Raw genomic sequence first — 27,682 nt, forward strand, 5'->3', positions numbered from 1 at the left:
TTCTGTTTAGTAAAGCCTATAGTTAGTGTTGGTAAATCTCTAGTTAGTGTAAACTCTAGTGTGTTAGAGTCAGTAGTCATAGTTGCAACTATAGAACAAAACTATAATAGTTAGTCTCAAACATAGCTTGGTGGTAGATATGCTGCTATAGGCTTATGCTGCAGGGGGGCACCGACATGATCCACTGGGCGGTGCCTCTCACCCTTCTTCTCCTCTCCTCTTCCCTTCCTCTCTTCTCCATTTCCATTTTTATTTATTGTAAGTATCTCATAGCCATCATTTTTGTCCATCGTTCCTGTAGTTTCTTGTGCTGGCCCCCCTTTTTTATCTTTTGTGCATGTTTGCAGGCCGGAGCTTCAGGAGCTGCGTGCTGGCCTGCGGTCCTGCCCCCAGGACCGCTATGGGAGTTTTTACTTGCCATTGTTTATGTAATAATTGCTCGGGGGTTTATGTTCATGTTCTGGGTCTCTGGAAAGCGTCTATAGACAACATCTGTTTTATTAGACGCTATACAAATAAAATGTAATTGAATTGAATTGATCATGGCTGGGTTTATCCGAGCCCTGACGTGGCTGCAGCTCGGCCGGCCCGGCAGCTCCGGCAGCGCGGGCTCCAGCGCTGAGCCGGCTGCTGAATGACCAGCATCTGCTCTCTGAAGACGAGCACGGACACAACGCACAGGAATAGGTTTGACTGGGATTTAATTTGATGAGCAAGCAGCCAGGAGGGTGGGAGGGTGGAGACAGAGGGGGTGGTGCTGGGAGGAGAACTACACCCTCCTCTTCCCTCTCCAGCACCTTTGAGGGGAATAAAAAAGCAGCAACATTCATTAACTAAAGCCTCTGTGATAGGCTGAGTGTGTGTGTTGATCCATTCACAGAAAAGACATCTGAGAGAGCCTACTCCGGCTGTAGTGCCTGCTCTGTGTGTGTGTGTGTGTGTGTGCTCTGTGTGTGTGTGTGTGTGTGTGTGTGTGTCACGCAGAATGACAGAGAGGCAGACGAGAGGAAGCGGACAGCCTCTCAGGGAAGATCTCGGGGGCAGCACATTCAGTTTGCCTGGATGCAAGATTGAACACAGGATGGATTTCTGCACAAAGTGAGCCCGGAGCCACTCGCTCGCACATAACTAAGGTCTGTAACTATTTAATTTATTCATCACATGCTGCTTAAGGTTTTAGATGCTTTTAATGACAACTTTCCACTTTGTTTTAGAGGGGAAAGGGAGAAAGACTAATGTTTAATGCCAGAGAGGGTTCCTGCTGAATGGACAGGCAGGATTTAGCACGGCTGGTAACTTTACTGAGTCATCCAGGGTCGGGATCCGCCGTGGGGACGGAGAGTGAGGGCAGATGAGTTTGCTGGAGCCGGTAAACAAGGCTCATATGAGACGGGGAATATTCATGGATGCATCCAATTAGCAAACATGGGACATGAGTGGGTTTTTTTATGGGGCAGTTAAAGCAAAAAAAGGAGTGATGAGGGGAGTGATTGTATCCCTTGAGTGAGAGGGAAAAAACAGGAGGAGGGATAGAAGTATCCTCTCAGTGCAATTAGTTTGTTTGTGTTTAAAAGCGATATATGTGAGTGGCTCTGCTCGCCGTCACAGCAGTGAATGAGCTCCGTGCACGTGTGGCATCCGTGCACGAGTGGCGTCCGTGCATGTGTGGCGTCCATGTCAGCGGCGCTCAGACGTGTTAGGAGTAATTAGGTGGGAGTAAAGGAGTAAAGATATATATCTTCCAGAGGGATCAACTAACAAGCAAACACACACACACACACACACACACACACACACACACACACACACACACACACACACACACACACACACACTGATCGGTCCTAGGTATATATTGTGATTATTTTGCAAATTGAAAGTATATTATGAATGTAATAGTAAATATATTCTAAATTACTGTAGGCTATGAGTATATTATAGTAGTATACAGTAAGTATATTATAAATTATAAAGTCGTTGCAAACTATTTTGTTCATAAGTGGATACAGATCTGGTGATAGTAGCAAATATTGTTACTTAAGATGTGGATGGTTTTGGTTGGTTACTTAATCTTTTATTTTTGTTTCAATTTATTATTTTAGGAATTCTAGTGAAGGTTTTCACCCTTTTTGATTTGTGATTATTGTAATCTTTTGTATGTCTTTGTGTGGACCCCAGGAAGAATAGTCTTCACATGGTGAAGACTAATGGGGATCCTTATTAAATAAACAAATAAACACACACACACACACACAGACACACACACACACACACACACACACACACACACACACACACACACACACACACACACACACACACACACACACACACACCACACACACACACACACACACAACACACACACACACACACACACACACACACACACACACACACACACACACACACACACACACACACACACACACACACACAGACACACACACACACCACACACACACACACACACAGACACACACACACACACACACACACACACAGACACACACACACACACACACACACACACAGACACACACACACACACACACACACACACACACACACACACACAGCTTTCATCTAAGTTCGTAGCACCTAATACTGTTTGGGGATGGACCTCGCGGCTAGTAAAGCCTGATTTAAGGTTTTGCGTTAAACCAACGCAGAGCCTACGCCGTCACCGTGACGCTGTTGCCGCGACGCCGTCGTGAACCCTTCGGAATTCTCCGTCACTCCATTTCTCCGCGGTGCAGTACCCCCCCAGAGCACTAGTTGATACTTTGTTTCACTTTGATTCACTTTTTCACAGTGAATCAAAGAGATAAGGACAACTATTGTGCAAAAAACCAAAACAACCCCAAAAAAAAAAAAAAAATCACACACACACGAAGAAAAGAGCGCTGAAAGTTCACGACTGCTTCATGAACCGGAACTGGAAATGCGTTTCTACCAAGCAAACCAATCACAGTCCTCCCGGTCTGTGTTGGGTCTGCGTCGCCTCGACGCGTAGTTACATTTTTTGGGAGGTGCAGGTCAGTCTACGGCGTAGGCTATGGAGAGACTCCCGCGTAGCCGCTAACCTACGGCATAGGTTTAACACAGAACCATAAACCTGCCTTAATGCTCAACAGGAAGGCAAATTTAAGTGTAACCGATGTATAAATATGTTATTTCATTTTATTTATTTCACCAAAATCCCTCATGCCATATTATTTTATTTTCAGTCTTATTTTGTTATTTTTCTCTTATTTTGGTGGGGTCCTCACAACCGCGGTGACGTCATCCACCTGCTTTCGCACGGTTTCTCTCTCTTGCTTCTGACAACGGAGAGAGCACTGGTGGCGAGGCTCTAGTGTCCGAGCAAACACTAAAGCCTAGTTTTTTTCCACGTTTATTGCAGAAATAAACTGGCTGAAAATTCCCGAGTCCCTGTGTCCATCCTATTCCTCAAGCACCAGAACACAACGCAGAGCCCAATCCAGTTACAGTGGTGCCGTGACCCGGATGGGACTGCTCCAGATTGGTTGATGATCATCGTTCCTGGAGCTGTGGATCAACACCAGCTTGGTCACCGGAGGTTGCTACACAGAACACCGTTAAATTAAAGTAACTTTTTAGTATATATATTAAAAAAAAAAAAAATACAAAAAAAAAAGTGTTTATAAAAAAAAAAAAAAGTAAAAAAAGAAAAAAGAAAAAAATTGAAAAAATTTTGGAAACTGCTTTTCTATTTTTTTTGCCCTGATTTGAGAGTCAATTTGCCATTTTATTTTTTTTGGTGTGTATATTCAAATGTGATATAAGAGGTTGAAAATGGCATATGTTATCAGAGAGATGGATGAGGATAAGGTCCCAACTGAGAATTTAAGTTTTTGTTTTGGGAGGGGGAGACCTATAAGTGGGTTACCTCACACCCCAGTTCGAGGTGCATATAATGTAGACTCACCAGCTTTTTGTTCCACTCGCATGCCCGGTAATGTGGCCTCTAGCCCAAGTCAAGGAGTTACACTTTCAGGCCTTCCAGATACAACAGACCCAGCCTTAAAAACTCTGATAACTCATATTGCACAGCAGGTAGGACAGACTATAAAAGATCAATTGAGGGGCGAAAGTGAAGGAAGAGGTGTTAGTGGCGCACAAGCTCAGAGCAGTGTAGGCCAGCTACCCTGTGACCCCACTTACCTCAACTTAACTGGTGCAAAGCTAGTCCTTCAGTCAGATGTAAGAGAGCCTCCTGTCTTCAGGGGAGATGGGTCTGATAAGAACACAGTCTGTGAGTGGGAGGAGTTGATGGAAGTGTACTTCAGGAAACGAGCCACGCCCCTCAATGAACAACATGCTGAGGTAATGTGCAGGTTAATGGGCAAAGCTAAAGATATCGTGAGAATAACTCTGAGAAACAGCCCATCCCTGAAGCCTCAAGAAAATCCTAAAATCATTTATGACATCCTCAGGCAACATTTTAGTGCAGTGACGTACTCATGTATGCCCATGGCTGATTTCTACAGCACTGTCCCGATGGCAAGAGAGACCCCTGTAGAATACTGGCTGCGGCTGAACAAGGCTGTTGATGCTGCAGAGGGGGGCTTGAAAAGGCTAGGACGACGCATGGATGATCCCTGTCAGGAGGTAACCATGATGTTCGTGAAACATTGCCCAGATCCCACCCTTACCGCTATTTTCAAGTATAAAGCACCAGATAAGTGGACAGCTAGTGAGGTTCAAGAGCTCATTGATCGCCATCAGACTGAAATGAAAGAACAGATGCTCTCAAAGTTAAAGCGCCCACTGACAGTTCATGCTCAGGTGCCCGCATCAGACCATTCAGAAATGACGGATCGGTCAGTAGAGTTGGCTGCACAGGGCGAGAATAGAGTCCCTTGTAATGATAACTTTGTGAAAACACTAGTCAGCCTTTTCGATCGGGCACTGTCACAAAACAACCAGGCTGTACGCAAACCAGGTTCACCTGATCAGTTTCAGCATAGATCCTGCAGAGTCTGTCAGTCACCAGAGCACTCAACCCATGCCCACTGCAGGCGGGAGCGCCTATGTTTAGCATGCTTTCGGCCCAATCACATAAAGAAGGACTGCCCAAATCGTCAGCCTGGCCGATTTCAGCGTGTTTCGCGGGCACAAAACACTGAGCCTTTAAACTAACTGGCCCGCATTTGACGAGGGGATGTGTGGGTAAAGAAGAATCCCTCAACGGTGGTGATGTTGAGCAGCAGTACATAAAAGCGTGTGCAGCAGCACCGGCTGGCGCTAAAGTAATAGTGCAGAACATTCAGAAACTGGGTCCCTTTGATGAACTGTTTTATACACCTGTCAGCATAAACAACGCATTCCGGGTGCAGGGAATGCTTGACTCTGGTTCCATGGCGTGTACACTCAGTGAGCAAGCAGAGCTGAAGATGTTAAGCGAGAGTATACTCTCAGAGTCCATTCCTTTGACTCAGGAGATTGTGTTAGTAGGCTGTGGAGGGACACTAAGTAAACCAAAGTGCATGTATGAAATGGAAATGAAACTGTATGGAGAGAGCTGCATATTGCCTGTCCTCGTGGTACCCGGCCAACGTGATGATTTGATCATAGGCACAAATGTCATCAGATACCTCATGCGTCAGCTGAAAATAACCAGTGATTACTGGCGTCTTGTCTCCAGTGGAAATCTTCTCCCAGAGTGTGAACAGCTTTTTGATCTCATGGCAAATTCATCCCGGTGGAGAGGTGAGGAACTCCCAGATGGGATTGGGACTGTTAAAATCCAGCAGTCAGTCACCCTGTTAGCGAGACAAGAACATCTGGTTTGGGGTAAATTGCCGAAGACTGTTCCTATGTCACCAGGCAGCACAGTAATAATTGAGCCCACCTCATCCAAGTCTATGCCCCGTAATATTATGGTTGGTCGTGTCATCACTCCTTTGTGGGGTGACAGATGGATTCCCATGAAAGTTACTAACCTTTCAAACAAGCCTATCACCTTAAAGAGAAACAGTAAGCTGGCAGACGTGTCTACCTGTTTAGCTGTGGAAGATTTTGAAGTTTTTCAGGGTGTCAACCAACCTGAAAAAGTCAAACAGGGAGAAAAACCTGAAAATGCCAAGCCTGCAGATTTCAAGCAGCGCTTACAACAGCTTGGACTTGCAGATATAGACATAGAACATTGCAATACTGACATAGCGGGGAAAGAGAGGTTAGTTGAGCTACTTGAAAAGTATAATGACATCTTTTCTAAACAGGCACTAGATTGTGGTGAGGCAAAAGGTTTCCAGCATCGCATCCGACTCACCGACGAGAGACCATTTCGCCTCCCCTACCGGCGAGTACCACCAGCCCACTACCAGAAACTGCGTCAGGTTTTGTCTGAAATGGAGGAGCAGGAGTTAATAAGGAAGTCAGTGAGTGATTATGCCTCTCCCCTCGTGCTAGTGTGGAAAAAGGACGGCAGTTTGAGGCTCTGTACTGACTTCAGGTGGCTCAATGCCAGAACCCTCAAAGATGCACACCCCTTACCACACCAGTCAGACTGCCTGGCTGCCTTGGGTGGAAACACCTATTTCAGCACAATGGACTTGACGTCCGGATTTTATAACATCCCGATGGCAGAAGAAGACAAGAAATATACTGCATTCACAACTCCAATGGGGTTATATGAGTATAATCGGATGCCACAAGGTCTATGCAACAGCCCTGCCTCATTCATGCGTATGATGCTCAGTATATTTGGTGATCTCAATTTCAGCAGTCTGTTGTGCTATCTTGACGACCTGCTCGTGTTTGCTGCAACTGAAGAGGAGGCTTTGAGGAAGTTGGAGGTAGTTTTCCAACGGCTCCGACTCCATAACCTGAAACTCAGCCCCAAGAAATGCCACTTGATGAGATCCTCAGTCAAGTTTCTGGGTCACATTATAGATGGTGAAGGAGTGGCCGTCGACCCTGCAAAAGTAGAGGTCATATCGAAGATGTCAAAGGCAGACCTGATGGATGATGATGGCTGTACGCCAGCAGTAAAGAGGATAAAATCTTTCTTGGGAATGGTATTCTATTACCAACACTTTATTCCTAACTGCTCTTCAGTAGCCAAACCATTGTTCGCTCTCACTGCTGGACAAAAGAGACATGGTAAAGTCAGGGCAAACTCCAATGCTGGCTCTTACAGAAAACTCAAACCTTCCGATTGGACAGATGAATGTGATGCGGCCCTGTGTAATCTGAAAGATGCTCTGTTAAACTGTGTTGTCCTCTCTCACCCAGATTTCTCTCAGCCACTGATACTGTCCATTGATGCCTCACTAGATGGTCTTGGAGCGGTATTGTCCCAAATACCAGCTGGCCAGGGAAAGGCGCGCCCTATTGCTTTTGCCAGCAAAACTCTGAGCAGTTCCCAAAAGAAATACCCAGCACACAGGCTCGAGTTTTTAGCTTTAAAATGGAGCGTGTGTGAAAAGTTTAGTCATTGGTTAAGAGGCCATTCTTTCACAGTATGGACTGATAACAACCCTCTTACTTACATCATGACAAAACCCAAGCTTGATGCATGCGAGCAGCGCTGGGTATCCAAGCTCGCCCCTTACACATTTGATTTGAAACACATACCTGGCACCAAGAACATAGTCGCGGACGCCCTCAGCAGGGACCCGTTTGCAAAAACAGTCAGTCACAGACTCATCACAGAGCAGTACGGCCATCTTCTTACTGAAGCTGAGGGTGTTTGTCACGACGGCATTCAAGATACCTTCCGGCTGAAGGTCCAGCATCAACAGGTGAAGAAATCCGCTCACAGCAGTTCAAAACTCCAATCTGCCCCCTTCAGGTATCCTTGTGACACTGTGGCTGTTAAGGCTCTTCTGGATGCTCATGACAACTGGGAGGCTGCTGCTGAGACAAGAGCTGTGGAGTTAATCCAGTCTGTTCAAGACCTGATACCACCAGGACAAGACTCCCTCCCTGTATTTACGCTGGAGGAGCTTCAGCACAGCCAAGACCTTGACCCAACGATTTCCACCATCATGCCATTCGTCATCCGCGACAGGCGTCCTTCTCGGCGTGAAAGAGCAGGGTTTGACGCAAAAGTGGTGGTGCTCATCAAGCAGTGGGAGAGACTCAAAGTTCAGAATGGTGTCCTGTACCGAGTTACTAAAGACCCTATCAGTAAACAGAAACGACACCAGTATGTCTTGCCAGACAGCTTCAAGGAAAAAGCATTACATGGCATACATGATGCTGCTGGACATCAGGGGCAGGCAAGGACTTTGCATTTAGCAAGACAGCGGTTCTTTTGGCCGAAGATGGAGTCTGATGTCAAAGAGCATGTCAAGTGCTGTCAAAGGTGCATTCTGGCCAAAACACCAGACCCCTCTGCTCGAGCCCCACTTGAGAGCATCAGGACATCTGCCCCCATGGAGCTGGTTTGTTTGGATTTCTGGAGTGCAGAGGACAGTAAGCAGCGTTCAGTGGACGTTCTTGTTATGACAGACCACTTTACGAAGTTGGCCCATGCTTTCCCTTGTACAAATCAGACAGCTAAACAAGTAGCTAGGAAGCTGTGGGATCATGTCTTCTGTGTCTATGGGTTCCCTGAACGTGTCCATTCTGATCGGGGGGCCAATTTCGAAAGTGAGCTTGTAGCAGAACTGCTTAAACTGTCCGGAGTCTCAAAGTCGCGTACAACCGCATATCACCCCATGGGAAATGGGGGGACTGAGAGATTTAATAGAACACTTGGGAACATGCTGCGGTCCCTTTCCCTCAAAGAGAAGCAAAAGTGGCCACAACAAATACAGACATTGACATTTGCGTATAATGCAACTGTGCATGAAACCACAGGCTATGCACCATTTCAGCTCATGTTTGGCCGAGTTCCACGGCTTCCTGTGGATGTGATGTTTAAGCAGGTACTGCAGGACTCAGTGGTTGTTGATCATGCAAGTTATGTTAAAACTCTCATGTCATATCTTCATGAAGCAGCCAGAATTGCCCAAAAACATGCTGTCAAAGAACAGGACAAACAGGCAAAAGGCTACAACAGGAAACTGAAAGGCACACACCTGAACATCGGAGACAGAGTACTTATTGCCAACAAAGGTGAAAAAGGGAAGAAAAAGCTGGCAGATAAATGGAATGCAACAGTGTACACAGTCAAGGACAGGAATTTACAGACTCACACATATAAGTTGGAGGATGGCAAAGGTGACATGAAGATTGTGCACCGGAACTTGGTATTGGACATCAGCTTCCTGCCAGTGGTAACGACCGAAGTGGAGTCATGTGACACTGAATCAGAGGAGGGTTCTAGTGTGACCAACCACTTGGACTATTTGGAGGAGGCGGATATGGAGGAAAGGACCAGTGCATGGATAATGAGTGGATCAGAGGACACTCAGAGTCAGGGTGCTTCAGAGTTGAGTGAAGAGGAGTCGTCTCCAGATGATCCAAAGCAGTGTCCTTTAAATGACAGAGTTTTATCTCATGAAAACAGTGATTTGAACCGTTTGGCAGCGGAGCCTGACTCAGATTTGCCACTCATGTCAGATGTAATTTCAGTACCCCCGAATGCTCAGTTCCCTCCAGTAGATGTAGAAAGCTGCACTGAGTCACATTCACAACCAGTAAGCCCATTTCACGACACAGCTACTCAGGTGCCCCCCACAGACGCGCGTTGTGGCCCAGACGCACATGTGTATCTGTCGGCAGACACAGAACAGGTGGTCAGAACAGGAGTAGGCAGAGTCAGTAAAAGGGTAAATCGACTCATTGAGTCCATGGTTCAAAAGCCTTTTGGCTGGGGAGAGTTTGCAAGTTCATTTAGCAAGAGGTCTCAGTCACTCCTCACGCTGTTTTAAGAGGATGAACATTTGTTTATTTATTTCTTATGCCTGTACTTTCGTGAATGTGTGTGTCTGTTAGACGTCGTGACTATGCAGGGTTTGATATGCAGTATTCTGCATGTTTGAAACTAGTGGGAAGTCAGTATGGTGTAAAAGGCATCGTATAATCTAAGAGGAGCTAAGGCTTGATCACCCTTATGTCTCTTCTGAACCTATGCTGTAGTAGGTGGCTCATAACGCTGATGGTAAAACTAGGTTTTACAGTTATTCCCAGGAAAAACGTGTATATGTATGGTTTGACGTCCATGTTGTAAACAGGCTTGTTAGAGGTGTGGCTTTGCTTTTGGTGAAATTTAGGAGGGGAGGATGTAACCGATGTATAAATATGTTATTTCATTTTATTTATTTCACCAAAATCCCTCATGCCATATTATTTTATTTTCAGTCTTATTTTGTTATTTTTCTCTTATTTTGGTGGGGTCCTCACAACCGCGGTGACGTCATCCACCTGCTTTCGCGCGGTTTCTCTCTCTTGCTTCTGACAACGGAGAGAGCACTGGTGGCGAGGCTCTAGTGTCCGAGCAAACACTAAAGCCTAGTTTTTTTCCACGTTTATTGCAGAAATAAACTGGCTGAAAATTCCCGAGTCCCTGTGTCCATCCTATTCCTCAAGCACCAGAACACAACGCAGAGCCCAATCCAGTTACAGTGCAACGCAGAGTACTAACCACTATACGATCACGGCCTATTCTGACAACGGAGAGAGCAGTAAGTGGATTATTTTCCACCTGTTGTAATTTTGTTTTATAAGTGTCTTTAAGTGTTACAAACGGGGGAATATTGTTGTAGTCTGAAGTTTTGTTGTTATGTGTTTGTTTTGTGTGCAGTTTTGGCATTTTTGGGCGATTTTCTTTTAATTGAGTTAATTTGTCGGAGGCTTGTTTTAATAGCATTGTGGGGACCCCCATTCTCTCACTCTGACACACACACACACACACACACACACACACACATACTCACGAACCACTCCATTTGTTGACCCGTGTTTCCCTCACTGTAACTGGATTGGGCTCTGCGTTGTGTTCTGGTGCTTGAGGAATAGGATGGACACAGGGACTCGGGAATTTTCAGCCAGTTTATTTCTGCAATAAACGTGGAAAAAAACTAGGCTTTAGTGTTTGCTCGGACACTAGAGCCTCGCCACCAGTGCTCTCTCCGTTGTCAGAAGCAAGAGAGAGAAACCGCGCGAAAGCAGGTGGATGACGTCACCGCGGTTGTGAGGACCCCACCAAAATAAGAGAAAAATAACAAAATAAGACTGAAAATAAAATAATATGGCATGAGGGATTTTGGTGAAATAAATAAAATGAAATAACATATTTATACATCGGTTACATAAGGACCAAGAAAACAATTCAGTTAGCATGAGAGGATGGAACATACTGGAATACAAGTACTTGATGGGTTCAATTCAATTCAATTCAGTTTTATTTATATAGCGTCTATTACAACAGAAGTTGTCTCTAGGATCTTTCCAGAGACCAGAACATAAACCCCCGAGCAATTATTACATAAACAATGGCAGGTAAAAACTCCCCTATGGGAGAAAAACCTTAAGCCAAACAGTGAAAAACTCCCCTTTAGGAGGAAGAAACCTGGACCAGGACCTGGATCATAAGGGGGGAAACTCCTGCCGGAGGCCAATCAATCAGTCAATCAGCAGGAAGCTGCACTAACTCGTTGAAATGGTTTATAAAGGGCTGCCATATGTCACAGAATTTCTTCCTTGAGCCTCTCATAGTATATTTTATTTTCTCCATTTTCAAAAAGAACATCCGTAAGCCATTGGGCTATGGAAGGGCTCTTGGTGGACTTCCAGTGTAGTAGTATTACACATCTGGCTAATAGGGAAGTAAATGCAATGATTTGTTTTTTAGTTTAAGGTTAAGAGCAAAGTCAAGAACTGAGGACAGAGTAGAAAAAAAAACTGCCCCAGTACGTTTGAAGTGCCGAATACGTATAAAACATATGGCTCGAGTCGCAAGGAGTTTGCTGGCATCTGCTGCATTTATCCTCCACCTCCAGGTAGATTTCAGAAAGCCTGGATTTGGAGAAATGGGCTCTGTGCAGTTCTTTAGGTTGTAAAGCGAGCGCAGGACATGGTAGAGTGTATTCTATCTATTGCCTTGTCCCATCACTCATTGAATTTCATTCCCAACTCCTGTTCTCATTTATTCCTAGCCCTGGTGGGACCGCTATCATTGAATGACATGAGGGCACCATAGATCCTGGAAATGGAGCCCCTTTGGAGTGGGTTTAAGATGAATAGATCTGCCCATGGCTGTGTGGGGGGGAATGAAGGAAAGGAGGGGAACAAGGTAGAAGAGCAGTGACTACATTTACATGCAGTCAAAATTCAGGTTAAGGTCAATATTCCGATTACTGAAACATTCGGAATAATCTGTTTGCATGCGTGAGCAAACAGGGTTATCCCTGTATACATGGTTATTAATCATTTGGGATATCTGGACCAAACCAGCGACACACGGAGAACATCATGATGGAATTCCCGTCATTCGTTCACCTTTTTGTAAATCTGGCTATCCCGGTACTTTCTACCGTCTACAAATGCCGAAATGTTCATATCTTTCATTACATTTATGAAGTGATTAGTCTCCTCCTGGTCTTGTGTTTCCCCGTGTTTATAAGAACTTCCTGGACTCAAAAGACCAGGATTCCTTGTGAAAAGAGCATGCACAGAAAACAAATTCCTGTTCCTTTTGATGGGGAAATCCCGTTAGGCTAAACATGACCAAATATTCAGGTTAGCAAAGGAGTAACCCAGGGGTCATATTGGGGTTTTTAAAAACAGAATATGAGCAAATTCCGGTTATTCAAAGGGGTAATTGGTGTTTACATGGCCGTGCACAACCGGATTATTGCTAATATTCCGGTTAGAAAAGTATTATTGATGCATGGAAACTTAGTCAGTGTCTCAGTTGAAACACACACACACACACACACACACACACACACACACACACACACACACACACACACACACACACACACACACACACACACACTCAAACATCAAAGCAGCGTATCGGCAGGACGGGCCACTCACCAGAAACAAGCGGGTTCTCGCTCCTCAAGCGCCTGTCTGGGTTTTATTAGCTCTGTTTTAATCCTGATAAGGTTTCCCTGCCACAGCTTTGAACCCCCCCCTGAAACGTGTGCCTTGCTTTGATGCCATGAATATGGAGGAGCGTGAGACAACGGCTGGTGACGGGTGCGTGACCACTGCTGGCCCCAGACTCAGACCTGCTGGCAGATCTGCACCTTTCTCATGCAAAAGCAGGTGATTCAAAGGTTAGATTAGATTAGATTGTCTTTATTTCTCCTTCAATGGGGAAATTCACTTTGTGCAGCAGCAGTACACTCAACACACACATGCAGGGAAAGGGTAAAAAATATATAATTACGCAATATAAACAGTATATACATTGGAATGAAAGATAAAAAATAAAAAGTAGTGCAGTACGGGAAAGAAAGAAAAGCAGGTAGGATGTGTATGAGGTAGACAGATATTGCACATGTTAAAACCAAAGGATTACTTCCAACAACCCCTATCGTAAATTCAGACATTTAATGGGATTTCAATGCTTTAAATAGCATTTTAAATACGTAAATGACACTGAAACAGCCCAAAGTAAAGAAAACCAGAGTGTCAGGTGGAAAAGAGAAAGTGCTCAGATATTGTGAGACATGTTTTAGCATCACTTTCTTCATACTTTCATCATTCCTGCACGTCTCCGGCGCCTGCGTGGGTATTGGGGGCAGCAGGAGCCATTAGGAATTCATGTGGTTGAGCCTTGAGCTCTGTTTTCAGCTGATCAGGCTTATAATGAGATGTTTAGCTTTTATCTAAATATTTCATTTATAGCTTTTGTCTCCGAATCTGTTTTTTCTCCCACTAGGGGAGTTTTTACCTGCCATTGTTTATGTTATGTTTATGTAATAATTGCTCGGGGGTCATGTTATGGTCTCTGGAAAGATCCTAGAGACAACTTCTGTTGTAATAGACCGAGGGTCGGCAACCTGCGGCTCTAGAGCTGCATGGGGCTCTTTAGCGCCGCCCTAGTGGCTCCTGGAGCTTTTTCAAAAATGTTCGACCTTTTTTTTCCATTTTTTCTTTTTTTCACCCTTTTTTCTCTTTTTTTCTTTTTTTTCTTCTTTTTTTCCTTTTTTCTTCTTTTTTTCCCTTTTTTTTCCTTTCTTCCTTTTTAATCTCGACAAATTCTTGACATTTCGACTTTTTTCACAAAATTTTTACTTTTTTCTCGACATTTCGACTTTTTTCTCGAGATTGTACTTCAACATTAATCTCGACATTTTGACTTTTTTCTCGAAACTTCGACTTTTTTTTCGCCATTTCTCCCCATGGTTATAACTAATATAGATACATGCAGCATGTGTTACCTTCATTCTAAGGCTTATACGAGACTTTTCATTTTTTGCGGCTCCAGACATATCTGTTTTTTGTGTTTTTGGTCCAATATGGCTCTTTCAACATTTTGGGTTGCCTACCCCTGTAATAGACGCTATATAAATAGAATAGAATTAAATTGAATCTCAGCATTTGCAGGTGTGAAAAGTTCCAGGTATTTTTTATCCATCCGTGCTTCCCGCGCGTGCAGGGATTGTGAATGTTGCTTTTGAATGGCGTTCTCCTCCTCTCAGACCTGTGGCTGCAGCGTGAGGAGGTGCACACCAGCACACCAGCTCCGTGCACACAGAGGACGCTGCCCAAATGCCATGACATTTGCCACATCGAGAGCTTTTCTATTATTCATGAATTGAAATACTAATACCAGATCAAGACAGAAAACAAACTGTGTCTCGCTGGGGAAGTTTGCGTTTCAGTAAATATTTGCACAAGCTTCGCAGCGATCCAGACCAAAACTCTTTCATGGAGATCCCCGGCTTTAACTGGAAACAGCAGGAGGACACAGACAAACATTGCTTTCTCCTGAAAACAACCCATTTATTTTTGTAAAAGAAAAAAATAAAGTATTAGACATTTATTGATTTAAAACGCTGCAGATAGATTGGCTCTTCATGATCGCCGTAAAAATAGGATCTCTGCAACAGCCATTGTGATAGGAGACACACACACACACACACACACACACACACACACACACACACACACACACACACACACACACACACACACACACACACACACACACACACACACACACACACACACACACACACACACACACAAATCCAAGTGTGCAATGAAACCAGATTGCAGCATATTTCTGTGGAGAGGACATCGGGTGGATGAAATTAAGCTGGATGTTCATGGGACAGCGACGGTGGAGAAGATTATACAGGGATGGAGGGAAAAAGAGAGGGATGGAGACAAGGCAAGGCAAGTTTATTTGTATAGCACAATTCAACACACGGTAATTGTAAGTGCTTTACATCATCATTAAAAGCGGCAAGACACAATTAAACAGTAAATAACAAATAAAATAAAATGATAAGAAAAGAGGTAAAATAATAAAAAGCACAAGTTGTTAAAAAGTAAGGGCAGTAGAGTACAGCAGGTACATCTCATTCTTACAATGGCAAGAATGGCGTTTCTATACGGTCAAAACTTACAAAGACAGGGTCAAATACAGTATTACAAAAGTAAGTACAGCAAAAAGTAAGTGTGGGAAAAAGAGAGGGGTGGAGGGAAAAAGAGGAGTGGAGGAAAGTGATGTGAAGTGGAAGTGGAAGTGCAGCAGCGGAAACTGTGCGGCGTGGTCTCAGGAGGAGCTGGGCTGATTGTACTGCAGAAGCAGCAGATGAGCTGGTTTGTGGAGCAACGTGAGGAGATTGTGCAGATCAAGGAGGCTCTGATCAGGACAAAAGAGCTTTGGGAGTCTATAGATACATTGTGGAGCAAAGGGTAAAGCTTAAGGTGGGGAAGCTACAGAACTCAAGGAAAAGCGTCTAGTAAAGCGAGGCCGGCTGGAAGTACGTGGCTCATTGGAGGTGAAGACACCAGTCCTGACAGGGAAATAACTGAAGAAAGGATGCAACAGGACAAGAAGAAGGCCTATTTTTTTTAACAATATTTTTTATAGATTTTTTATTCACACACAGGATATTATTATAAAGACATTTCACAACAACTTTTGACTCATCAGTCTTAACCGCCCCCATCCCAACCCACATCATTTCTCTCTTTGCATCTCTCTTCTTATAAGGTCCAAAATTAGTACAAAGTAGAATATGACAGTATTGTGAGTACAGTCCAATGGTAACTCTAGCAAATTAAAGATATACATTTACAAAACTTACACATAAACTAAAATTGCACTTTTGCAGTCGTCCTCCAAGACCCTTCCCCTTCCGAGTTTCATCACTACTCTGATATTTAGGTTCCTGCCCTGCATTTTCCTCCCGTAGAAGCATCTATATCTCCTTTTTTAATGAATTGATTAAACGGTTTCCAGATTTCCTCGTACATCCCAAATTTGTTTTTTAATGTACAGTATATGTTATTCTCTCCATTGACCTACATTGTGCCATAACTTTGATCCAAGCACAGATTGTAGGCCCATCTGTTTTCTTCCAGTTAAAAGCAATAGTCCTTTTTGCCTGCAATACAGCAAAATCAATAAATATTACGTTCTGGGGTTTCAAATTGAGATCTGCTGGATGTAGATGCAGCAATAATAAGGTAGGCTCCAGTGGAATATTCATACAGGACAGGAGAAGCACGGTTTTATTAATCACCTCCCTCCAGAATTATTTAATTTTTTCACATTCCCAGACACAGTTCACAAATGTTCCCTGAACCTCATTGCATTTGAAACAATTGTCAGGTATATTACTATTAAGAAGGCCAAATTAATACCGAATCTTCAACCTGCAAGTGAAGAGATGTCTTCCATGAGTGAGCCACATCACGTGAAGCGAATCCGGCCCGCCGAACCGTCCAATCCGGCCCGCGACTGGATTCTTCTCTGACAGGCCTCTGACAGCTCAGGATATGAATCCTTGAGATTTGTATGTTTAGTGTTGTTGTGGTGACGGCGCAGATTATATTCTTTTGCAACCGCAACAGTTTAGTTGCAAATGAGGCATACAGGTGACGCATTTGGGAAGGTTGGCGTGATAAATGCGTACTTTTCAGTCCAGTCATCGTTAAAGGATCTGTTTTCAACATCAACTTTTCCTTTCATGGCCTTTGAGAGGCCATTTAACCTGCGTTAAGAGGCCTTTTTCAAGTGCTCTATAAATAAAGTTGACTTAATAGAGTTGAGGCCAAAAATCTATATCACTCCTGGTGGATGACTGTGGTGTAGGTTCAATTCAATTCACTTTTATTTGTATAGCGTCTAATACAACAGATTTTGTCTCTAGACGTTTTCCAGAGGCCCAGAACAGTTTAGGTGATAGGAGACTGACTCATAAAGGTTAAAAATGCCGTCAGTTTTGTAATGAAATGAAAAAATATATAAACAATAAACATAAAAAAATAATGTTATGCAAAAATTTGATTTTTATTTAATTTTTATTTGAGGGTCCGGCCCCCAAGGTGACTGTCTGGTAAAATTCTGGCCCTCTGACAAACATAGTTGGTGAGCCGTGCTCCAGGGCTGCAGAGAGGTAGAAGGACGGCTCCGAGCCCATCAAGCCAATCAAGCAGCTCCACAGTGAGGCCAAATATCTTTGTGCTGATGGAAGAGTTGGCGACACCTCGGTATCTGTGTGACTTTTAAAGGCCCAATCCCAATACACCCCCTACTTTCTACCACTAGCCCTCCCTCACTACCACTACCCCTAAAAAAGAAGGGACAGATTTTAGGGCACTTGAAATCTTCCCAGGGGTCTGTCCCAATACTCCCACTACTCCTACTTTCAGCACCACCACTAAAATCAGGAAGCTGAGAGCCAAAAGCTGTTTTAATTTCAGCCGTAGCGCTGTAAATATGCCACTTTATTAAGTTTTAATATTTTTTCAGGCGTAAAAGTAACCGTTAAGATCCCCAACCTGGGCTCAGTTTATCCAAATAATGCCTGTTAAGAAATTTGACCCGATATTTTCGGAGAAGAGAGCAGCAGCAGCAGCAGCAGTTCACATACAGACGTGATCGCCAGGTCAACCTGCGCCGTCGTCCCGGGGAGAAACCTGCAGCTCTGTGGAGAATTACAGCTGGCTGAAATAAATCATTTAGGAAGATAAATGTTGGTTTAATATATGAAATCTAACAGTTGTAGCTACGCCTGTTAAGAAATTTGCTCCGAAAATTTCGAGATGATGATGCCTGCCGGCTCCGGAGCTGATTTATGGTTCCGCGTTAAATCGACGCAGATTCTACAGCGTAGGGTACGTAACCTACACCGTAGGCTCTGCGTTGGTGTAATGCGGAACCATAAATCAGCCTTTATTCTGGCGTGATCTTCGCAACAACGGGTGAAACGAGCGATTATATACATTCACTGAGTGAATATTATGAAAGTAAAATATATATTTCTCGCTAGAAATGTAATCAAAACGCATTTTTATGCAGAAACTAACTCAAAATATTGATTTTATTCACAAAAAAATAAGAAATGTCCGCCATGTTTTTTTTTTAATTCAGTCCGCAAATGACGACGAAAAGCATTCTGGGAAATTTTTCTGGCTCTAGTTCAGCTAGTGAGCATCGGAAAACACTCGATCCGTAGGGCCAGATTCATAGCCACTACCCCTCGTTTAAGCCACTCCCCCTAGGTGAAAAGAGGAATTGGGACACCACTACCCTCACGGGAACGCGCAAAGTTTAGGGGTAAGGCTGAAAACTAGGGGTAGTGGGTGTATTGGGACAGGGCCAAAGTGTGTGGCGTTCTAGCGAAGCTCTAGCAGCACTGACATTACACCTAGTCTCAGAGAGGAGGCGCTGGCTCTGAACCAAATCAACTAATTCACTATTTCAGGAAGAAAAGGAGGAAACCATGAGATGAAGGTCGTTTAAAAAATAGTTCTGGTTTATACTGTTTTTTTTCTTTTTATTATATATTTTTAAACTTATAATTGTCCAGTGCAGTATATATACAAATAATTTGAAATATGTAGCAGATCCAGAATACATACTGTACACAGCAATGATTCCCAAGGTTCTCAATGAATCCAACATTTCAGGCAGTTCCCAGGTACTCCAACACTTTGCCAAATGTTACTGTAAAAAGGCACTTCTGACCACTAATTTCACTAATTCCAGTCTTTCCAAAGAAATATAGTCCTCTATCAACGACTTCCACAAATGTGTTGAGGGAAGTTCTTCTCCCACCCACTTAGTCATAATAACCTTTCGGCCCAACATAAGCAAAAACTGTCAAGTGTTTTTGGTAACCCTTTCTTTTACAGTACAGTAATAACCATGTAATACCATGGTAATTACACTGTAATTACCTAGTAGTACCTTGTATTTACAAGGTAATTACATGGTAACTACCGGGTAATTTACCCAGTAAGTACTAGGTAATTATTACGTATTTTCTTGTACCATGTAATTATGTGTATTTACCATGTAATAACATGGTAAATACCTGGTTATTTAAACTAAACATTACTAGGTAATTACAAAGACATTAGACGGGAACTATGAGGGAAATTACAGGTATTTACTAGGTTAATATTGGTAACTACCAGTCAATTTACCATGTAATTACTCTGAAATTACATGAATTATTTCTAAGTAAGTACCAGGTAATTACTAAGTATTTTTCTGCAAACTACCAGGAAATTATAACCTATATTTGAGGTAGTTACCAGCTAATTACACTTCAATGCAAAATCAGGAAAGCTAATAAAACAGGAAACAACAAGGATGCTATGGCTGCTATGGCCAACAGTTCACTCGTTCTCCAAGTCAAGGTTATTATTTTAAATACATCCTTTTATCTTACAGTGTCTCTTCTGTCTTTAGCAGCTGATTAAAATAGATGAGAAACAGATAACAGAATGTCCTCAGAGGTTCCTCTTAAGAAAGATGATGACACGACCTGAAGAGGGAATAAATTAAACACTTCCAGGCAAAAGTGAAACACAGCTCTTGTTCCTGATGCAAGGTTCCCGTTGAAGGAGCAACTTGGATCAGTTCAGGCTGAGCTCCAGGGTCTGGGGTCAGGATAGGGCCGGGTTCATGCTCTGCTGCACACTTTTGGGGGAAGCAATGAACAGAAACATGTGACATTATTTGGAAAAAGAGAAAATCAGGTGGATCAGAGGAAAAAAAACACTAGTAAAATCAATTCAATATATGTGATGGATGACAAACAAACACAAATGAACCTTCTCTGATCCAAAATGTTACATGATGTTGCATGATCTTAATGTCTTAATCTGTACAAAGAAAGACGGTGTGTATTCCTTTGCTTCTCCAGTTGCTCCTCATTCTGTGCAATATTCTTTCATCCATTCATGTGCAATATTCTTTCACTCATTTATGTGCAATATTCTTTCATTCATTCATTTTCATAGTGTATATATGTTTATATTGTCTGTTTCCTATTTTGTTTTTACATAGACTTTTCATGTGTGCACTTTTATGGAGCTGCTGCTTAATCTCATTATATTATTATAATGACAATAAAGGCTTTCTATTCTATTCTATTTTATTCTATTAGCCCTGGTTTCCTCTGGATTGCATTTGCAGCTATTCCCAAGGAAAACAGGTCCTGGTGCTGATGGCGCGTGGGCGGCCGTGTGAATGCATGTGCACGTCTAACCTGCAGACTCTGCGGGACTGCATGGCTTGCCCTTTTAAAGTAGATTAGCTTGAAAAAGAACTGAGCATACATTGTTGCCTGGATACAAAAAGCATTATTAAGCTCAATTATCACCACTTCAGCCCCCAATGAGCAAGCTTCATCACAGATTTCAAAACAACACATGATGAAGGACAGCACTCTAAAAATCAGGGCAAAAGTAGGATGAAAAGAAGGGAAGGACAGTGGTTTAGAGTGGAGTTATGAAAGTACGGGTAAAAGGTCTCAGCAGTACGTTGGTAACATGTCTGAAAGGCAGATCGTTTCAGAAATCTGGTCCTCCCAGGCAATGGCAGAGCACTTTCATGTATTCTGGGCATGTCCCCTTATTCATCCATATTGGCAAGAATTACAGACAATTTTCGGACTAAAACTTGAGTTTTCCTTTATTGCATTGTATCTGGGTAAGATTACAGGCTGAGCAGAATATAAAATACTGGGAAAGGTGGACTTTATATTCTGTGGAATGTAACTCATTGACTGTGTGACTGTCAAAATCCTGTTTTTGTGGGGGCTTTATTTCTTTATTTTTTATTAATGTATGCCCTAAGTCAACCTGTTTGTTCTCTTATTTTATTTTTATTTATTTATTTTTTTTACTTCCTTTATTGTTGGAAAAAACTTGAAATCACCAATAAAGAGAAAGTTGCAAAAAAAAAAAAAAAAAAGAAATCAGGTCCGGTGATGGAGACAGAAATCAGATTAAAGCAGAAATGCTGCTGGAGGACCATGAGCCGAGAGAGGGATCATTGTTGAGAATTTTAACACAATTCTGAAAAGAGTTTGGAGACATAGAAACAATAAAAGTGAAAAAAGGCCCGGGTTTTCACCCGGCTGTGACCCACGGGGAGCAGCTGATAAAGAAAACCGAGCAGATAATCACAATGAAGACAGCCTGACTCCTCCATCTTCATTATGCCGTCTGTGCGTCTCCCTGAAGGTCCTGAGCTGCTGTAAATGAAAGAGACCAGCGTTCTTGTGACATGAACCGCCCAGGGAACAGATGAAAGATAGAAAATACACGGGGAACTAAAGAGTTTGGGGACGGAGAGGCTTCTTTACCTGCGTGTGAAACACCAAGGGAAGTTTGGTTTCAAGTGGAAGTGATGACATCTTTTCATAAGGTTTATGTCCATAATTCATTAAAACTAGGCTGGGGATCCATTCAAATGTCAAGAATCGATTTGATTCCGATTCTTAAGATTCAGAATCGATTACCAAGATTTGATTCGATCCGATTCAATTCGATTCCGATATTGATTTGGGTTAGTGTTATTAAAACAGTTTTTTGAGCTGTTCCATGAATTATATAACTGTGTAGTTATGCAACATATTAATACTAGTATTATATGGAGATTTAACAGCAAGTATTGCAGCTAATGATGCTGTAAGGACCAATCAGCTCCCAGAATGCTGATAGAACTGCTTTCAGAAACATCGTGGGTCAGAATTACCAAACAGATCCAGGGCAGCAAACAGAGATAGGGCCGCATGAAATCGGTTTATTTTTTTCCCACATTCCGTTTTAATTTTGTCCATTTTCTGTGTTTTTCGGTTTTTAATGTTTGAGAATTTGGTTTTTAGCATTTTATGCAAATGTAACCCCAAGACAGTATATAAAGTAATGAAATATAGACAATTTATGCAATTATAACTGAAAACTTTAATGTTTTCATACCTTTAAACATATTTAAAGGCAAAAACATGGCACCAGTTATTCTCCTGTCCAACAAAAAAATCATTTTTTGGGCATAAACAAAAAAAAAAGTTGTAATGATGAAAAAAAATCGATCTTTAGACATACGAATCAATTTTTAGGAATTATGTATATACTGATATGAGAACCGATTTAGAATCGGAAAATCAATTTTTTCAACACAGGCCTAATTACAACGTGCTTAAATTCAGTTTAGACTGGCCATTTTGGCATAAATCCCTCAGAAAAGTAGATCAAATTGCAACACGTTTAAGCTGAATTCATTTTGAATCCTTCAGCTTCTGTGGAACGGAATCGCTGCCAGGTTTACTGCACGGCTACTTTCAACTAACATGTCACACCAAGGTTCGTCAGCAGTGCTCAGGTAATGCTCAGCAATGATGTCCAGAAGTAAAAACACATTTTACGAGCAATGCCTGAATTGTGTGTGACCAAATAAAGCCACTTGCAGGATGCAGCTCATGGCGACGCAGAGGGTGAGGTGGTGAAATGAAGCCAGATTCATGTCATGTCAGAGATATGTGATGACTTTTAATGTCATCACATATCTCTCCTCTTGGCCTCCACCTTCAGATCGCACCACTTCTTTTTTATTTCTGCCACAGATCTGTCCGGGGCACTCACGGCGTTTAGCGCAGCAACGATGTGCTGCCACTCACTCGCTTTCTTTTTGTTAGTGATGCCACTACTGTGACCACCAAATAATGTGGTTTTCCTGCCTCCACCTCATCCACAACATCTCCATCTCAGTCTCCGTGAAATTTAGTGGCACGGTGGCTCGACACATGTCTCATTCATCCTGATGCACAGCAGAAACAGCGCATGCTCAGCAGGCTCATTCATATGCAAATACAGTAATTAAGTAGTTTGCATTGACTATTCATGGTATGAAGTGGGCGTGTAGAGGGCGGGATATGAGGTGAATTCACGTGCGCAACTTTCCAGCTGGACTGTGATTTATAAACATTGCATGCAAGTGTGCGTGCACACGGTTTTATAAATCAGGATTTTTTTTGTGCGCACGCACGCATAAATGAGGCCCGGTCATTATTTCTGTGCTGTCTAATCGGTTGACACAGCAGCTCATCTTAGTTTAACGTGCTTGGAGCTGGCCTCTCTATACCAGCAGTTGGGAGGTGTTTTAACTTCCTTTAGTGTTGCCTTTTATATCTCATAAGACATGCCTTATAAATGATTGCTTATGAATTTATACAACTTATAAAAATGACTTCATTTCAAATCTGTGATCATCAATAGTGAGTAAATACTGCTGCTATGATGGTTTTGATTCTGATGTCCTTCTTTCTTTTGGGACTTCTGTCATAATTTGGGATTTTAAAAAATGTTGAGTTTTTTTGGTGTGTCACTTGTTTTGTTGTTGGTCTGTCCCCACTGTCTAAATCAGTGTTCTGTCAGTCCATCTGTCCTCCCTGCTCATAAAACATTTTCATAAAACTCAACTGAACGTGAACTGCATTTTGCTGTAAATGCCATAAATTATAGGATTCACCTGCACAAGATTATATCAAGAAATATTCATTGACACTACATTATGCATCACTAATGTACAAAACGAAAAGGACCTTTATTACTAATTTCAAGTCTGCAGATGAACTCTTAAGTACATTGGGTTTGCATTATGCTGCTTTTAATGACACAGACGCTGTTTATGGGTAACAGTAATAATTTCATGACACCATATAAACTGTTGGTACATGCAACAGTTGTTTTGGATCCAAATAACCATTAGCACTTCTAAATTACTAATGTTAATTGAGAATGTTTCCAGCACAGTAGGACATCCCACCCAATCCCAGTGTCATTACTTCATCAAAGTCCATGCCGTTTATACATTTTAATACATTATTATACAATCTTGTATCACACAAACCTTTCAGTTGGAGCACTCTTACCTCTGCAAAACTAATTCATGAAAATAATTGGTTGCATTGCTATAGCTGTAATATGCATTTAGCTTTTTGCAGTGTGCATTCGGTTGCTACTGTCCCAGTTTGCTGAAAAATGCAGAAAATTATCTCCTAATGGGGACCGTGCACACGGTTAATGCAGTTCAAACAGTTTGTGGAGAGTGCCTGCATTTAATCTACTCTCCGAATATTGTGCAAGTGGCCCAGCATGTATATGGGCCATGGTTAAATGAATAATGAAATGGAGAAAAGGAGGCCAGAGCTGGCAGATAAGAGCAAAGTGAGAACACACCACTGTGAGATGAAAAGTGTGCGCTGACCTTTCGCTTTCATTCTGGTCACGGTCATTTATTCCTCCCTTTGAAGAGGCTCTTTCTGCTGTCGTAGAGGAAGTCAGGACACAAGGCCCTGGACCTAATCAGCCTCCCCTCCTTTTGTCCCTCCATCTCTCATCAGCACAAAGACTGCCAACGTCATACTTCAAATCCTCCTTTCAGTTTAGTGCCGTGCAGTAATTTGCAATGGGACATTATTAAGAGTATTAATATACAGTGGAGGAGGATTTGTTCTCTGCTGTCTTTGTGAAAGCTGATGATGAGGAGTTTCCTGTGATGAGATAATGATGCCTCCATCCCCGGGCTTGGGGCTGGATGCTGACGGACACCGGCGGGACAAGCGCGCCCCCTGCTGGCCGTCACATCACATCACACTTTACTTATACAGCACTTTTCACACAGTTTATACAGTTTTTTTTTTAGTTTTTTTTATTTAACATTTGCAGAAAGTACAATGATAACAAATCTTCACATTATGCAATTTCACGTTGAATTATAACATATAAAGAGTATAACTCAAATAAAAAACAAAACAAAAAGCAAAAAACACATTATAACCAGCCAAGGGGGATGAAATTTAAACAGAAAGCAAAAACATTTACATACATTTATGGTTTTGATTGCTTTTGAATTAGTAGAAAACTTAATAGAGTCCATATACTGATTTAATTCACAATGAAAAGTAAAAAAAAGAGGGTTTTTTTGTGTAAGAATTTGGATTTGTGGATGTGGAATTTTGCAAGGATAATCAACAAATTAATAATAAATGTATCTTTTGGCTTTGTTCTAATCGTTACATGGTCAGAAACACCAAACAACACATCCTTCCAAAATAATTTGAAATCAGTTTCAATTCTTTCAGACACAAAATTACACATATCACTCCAAAAAGTTTGAACAATGGGGCACAGCCAGAATAAGTGAGTCATTGTTTCACAATAGTAATACAATGCTTGATGTACCACACTTCAAAAATGGTGGATATATGTATAACTATTCAGCATAGATAACATGATAAATGTTATTTTAATGTGCCCTTTGCTATTAAAATCCTGATTGAAGGTTATCCTTTACATTATTAAATTGGGATGTAAAGAATGTCAGCACTCCTGTTTCATTTTTTTTTGTCACACAAATAGCCCAGGTAGAGTTAAGTTGTGTATTTCTTATCTTTTCATAGGCTGATTAAGACCTGGTTACATTTACATAATAAAATCAACATTTAACATAGAAAAACTGCATCTTTTTTTTTTCATGTGCTTATCATTTTTTTTTTTTATTATTGAAGATATCTTTATATACAAACAACAAGGCATCAATCTTTATCAAAATGCTTCAAGGAACAGGTGCATTTGAGAGAAAACAGAAGGTAAAGAAAATAAATAAAATGAAAATGAAAATAATTAAAGGGACTAGGGCTTATCCAATAAATTATATTCAACAATTATGTTCAAAAGTTGTATTGCATTTCTTTTTGTCATGAGTTTAAGGTGAAGGAATTCGTTATGGAAAACACAAAATCGAGGTTTCACTTTCATATACTTGGACTTGTGGATATGGAATTTATGGAATTTTATTCTTTAAGTCATCATTGGTATTGTCCATTGAAAGTCCAAAAATAATAGCTTTCCGTGAGAAGTCCTGCAGATCAAAAACCTTTGTGTGAAGCAGTCATTTATATCCTGCCAAAGGGTATTAGAATATATGCATTCAAAAAAATAAATCATCAGTGGTTTCACATTCATCACAAAATACACAGTACACCATTTAAGGTTTTAAGCATCTGCATCTCTGGCAGCTCAGAGAAGTTCTGCAGTAGTTTCTCTGTAAATCTGATCTTTTCTTTTGTCTCCTCCAAATCCATCTCCAGCCAGGATGTCAGGGATGGACGTTCTGCTGGTGGATCACAACGAGACTGGAATCCCTCCGGTGGACAACGGGACTTTCCTGCGCTTCTCCCCGACGTCGGCGTCCACGTCGGCGGCCGCTGCGTCGTCTCCAGGGCGCCAGGGGAACGTGTTCGTGTACGTGTGGCTCTTCCTGGGCCTGCTGGCCTTCCTGCTCACGCTGCTCATCATCTCCCTGCACCGGCTGAAGAACATAATCTCCTCCTCCGTCCCTGACGGCAGCAGCGAGGGCGGCAGCTCCTTCACCAACATGGAGATCTGCAGCATCTCCTCTCAGAGGTCCACCATCTCCACCCTCTCCACCTGAGGTCATGGGACGGGACTCTGCAGAAGCCACTCCAGCTGGCACTGTACATGCTTGCAAAGCAAACGACAAGCAAGCGTCCAGCAGGCAGAGGACACAGGGGTCTCACATGTGGCAGTGAGAGAAACACACACTTTACCAGCCAGAGATGAGTATGTTAGTGCTGCCGGTCCAGGGGTTCTGGTGCATCTGTACAACCTGCAAACGCCCTGGGATGAGAACCGGTGACTGGAGGGGTTTGACTTTGAGACAAGTGAACTTGAGCAACTGCTTTCCCACTGCCGTGAAAGATCCTGCATGTTCGTTTGTCTGGTGCACCATAAGAAAACCAGTGAACAGAATGAAAGTTATTACCCAATTTTCTGGACTATAAGCCGCACCTGCATATAAGCCGCATCCGCTCTATTTAAAAAAAAAAAAAAATATGCAAGCCGCAGATATTTCTGTTGTTAGTTTAGATATTTACTACATGTACAGAAGGATTTTGAACTGTAAATGATGTACATGTTTGTACCTAAATAGATCCTTTCCTAACAGTGTCTTTTAACACGGCAACAACTTTGCAGATTAAAACGGGACAGAACCAAGAGAAAATAACCGGTATTTATTTATCTATTTATCTGTTTGAAATCTGCTTCTACCTACTTCTATCTGCTAAAGAAGAAGTAGCGTATTCTTCTTTGCATTTATTTTGTCTTAGTTTTGGTTCTAATTCCAGTTAGAGCACCCCGAGTGGTGGAAGAAAAATCCACAGTATATGGTTCAAAACCTATGAAAAAAGTAGCGGCTTATAGTCCAGAAAATACGGTACAAACTTTATTATATCATGCACAA

The 27,682-nt window shown here is 42.2% G+C and overlaps 1 protein-coding gene across 1 annotated transcript; it reads left to right on the forward strand.

Annotated features, from left to right (window-relative positions):
- Positions 1-1,026: 1,026 nt before the first annotated feature.
- On the forward strand, positions 1,027-26,851 carry LOC133460191 (serine-rich and transmembrane domain-containing protein 1-like). Its single transcript, XM_061740763.1, has 2 exons — positions 1,027-1,133; positions 26,508-26,851. Exon 2 carries the CDS (start codon positions 26,513-26,515, stop codon positions 26,849-26,851), a length of 339 nt encoding a protein of 112 aa, XP_061596747.1. The 5' UTR covers positions 1,027-1,133; positions 26,508-26,512.
- Positions 26,852-27,682: the final 831 nt, after the last annotated feature.

Source organism: Cololabis saira, chromosome 14, assembly GCF_033807715.1.
Source record: "Cololabis saira isolate AMF1-May2022 chromosome 14, fColSai1.1, whole genome shotgun sequence".
Taxonomy (NCBI): Eukaryota; Metazoa; Chordata; class Actinopteri; order Beloniformes; family Belonidae; genus Cololabis; species Cololabis saira.

What these genes read in the sequence shown, in the direction of transcription:
- LOC133460191 (XM_061740763.1), top strand. Translation starts at nt 26,513, where the DNA reads ATGTCAGGGATGGACGTTCTGCTGGTGGATCACAACGAGACTGGAATC.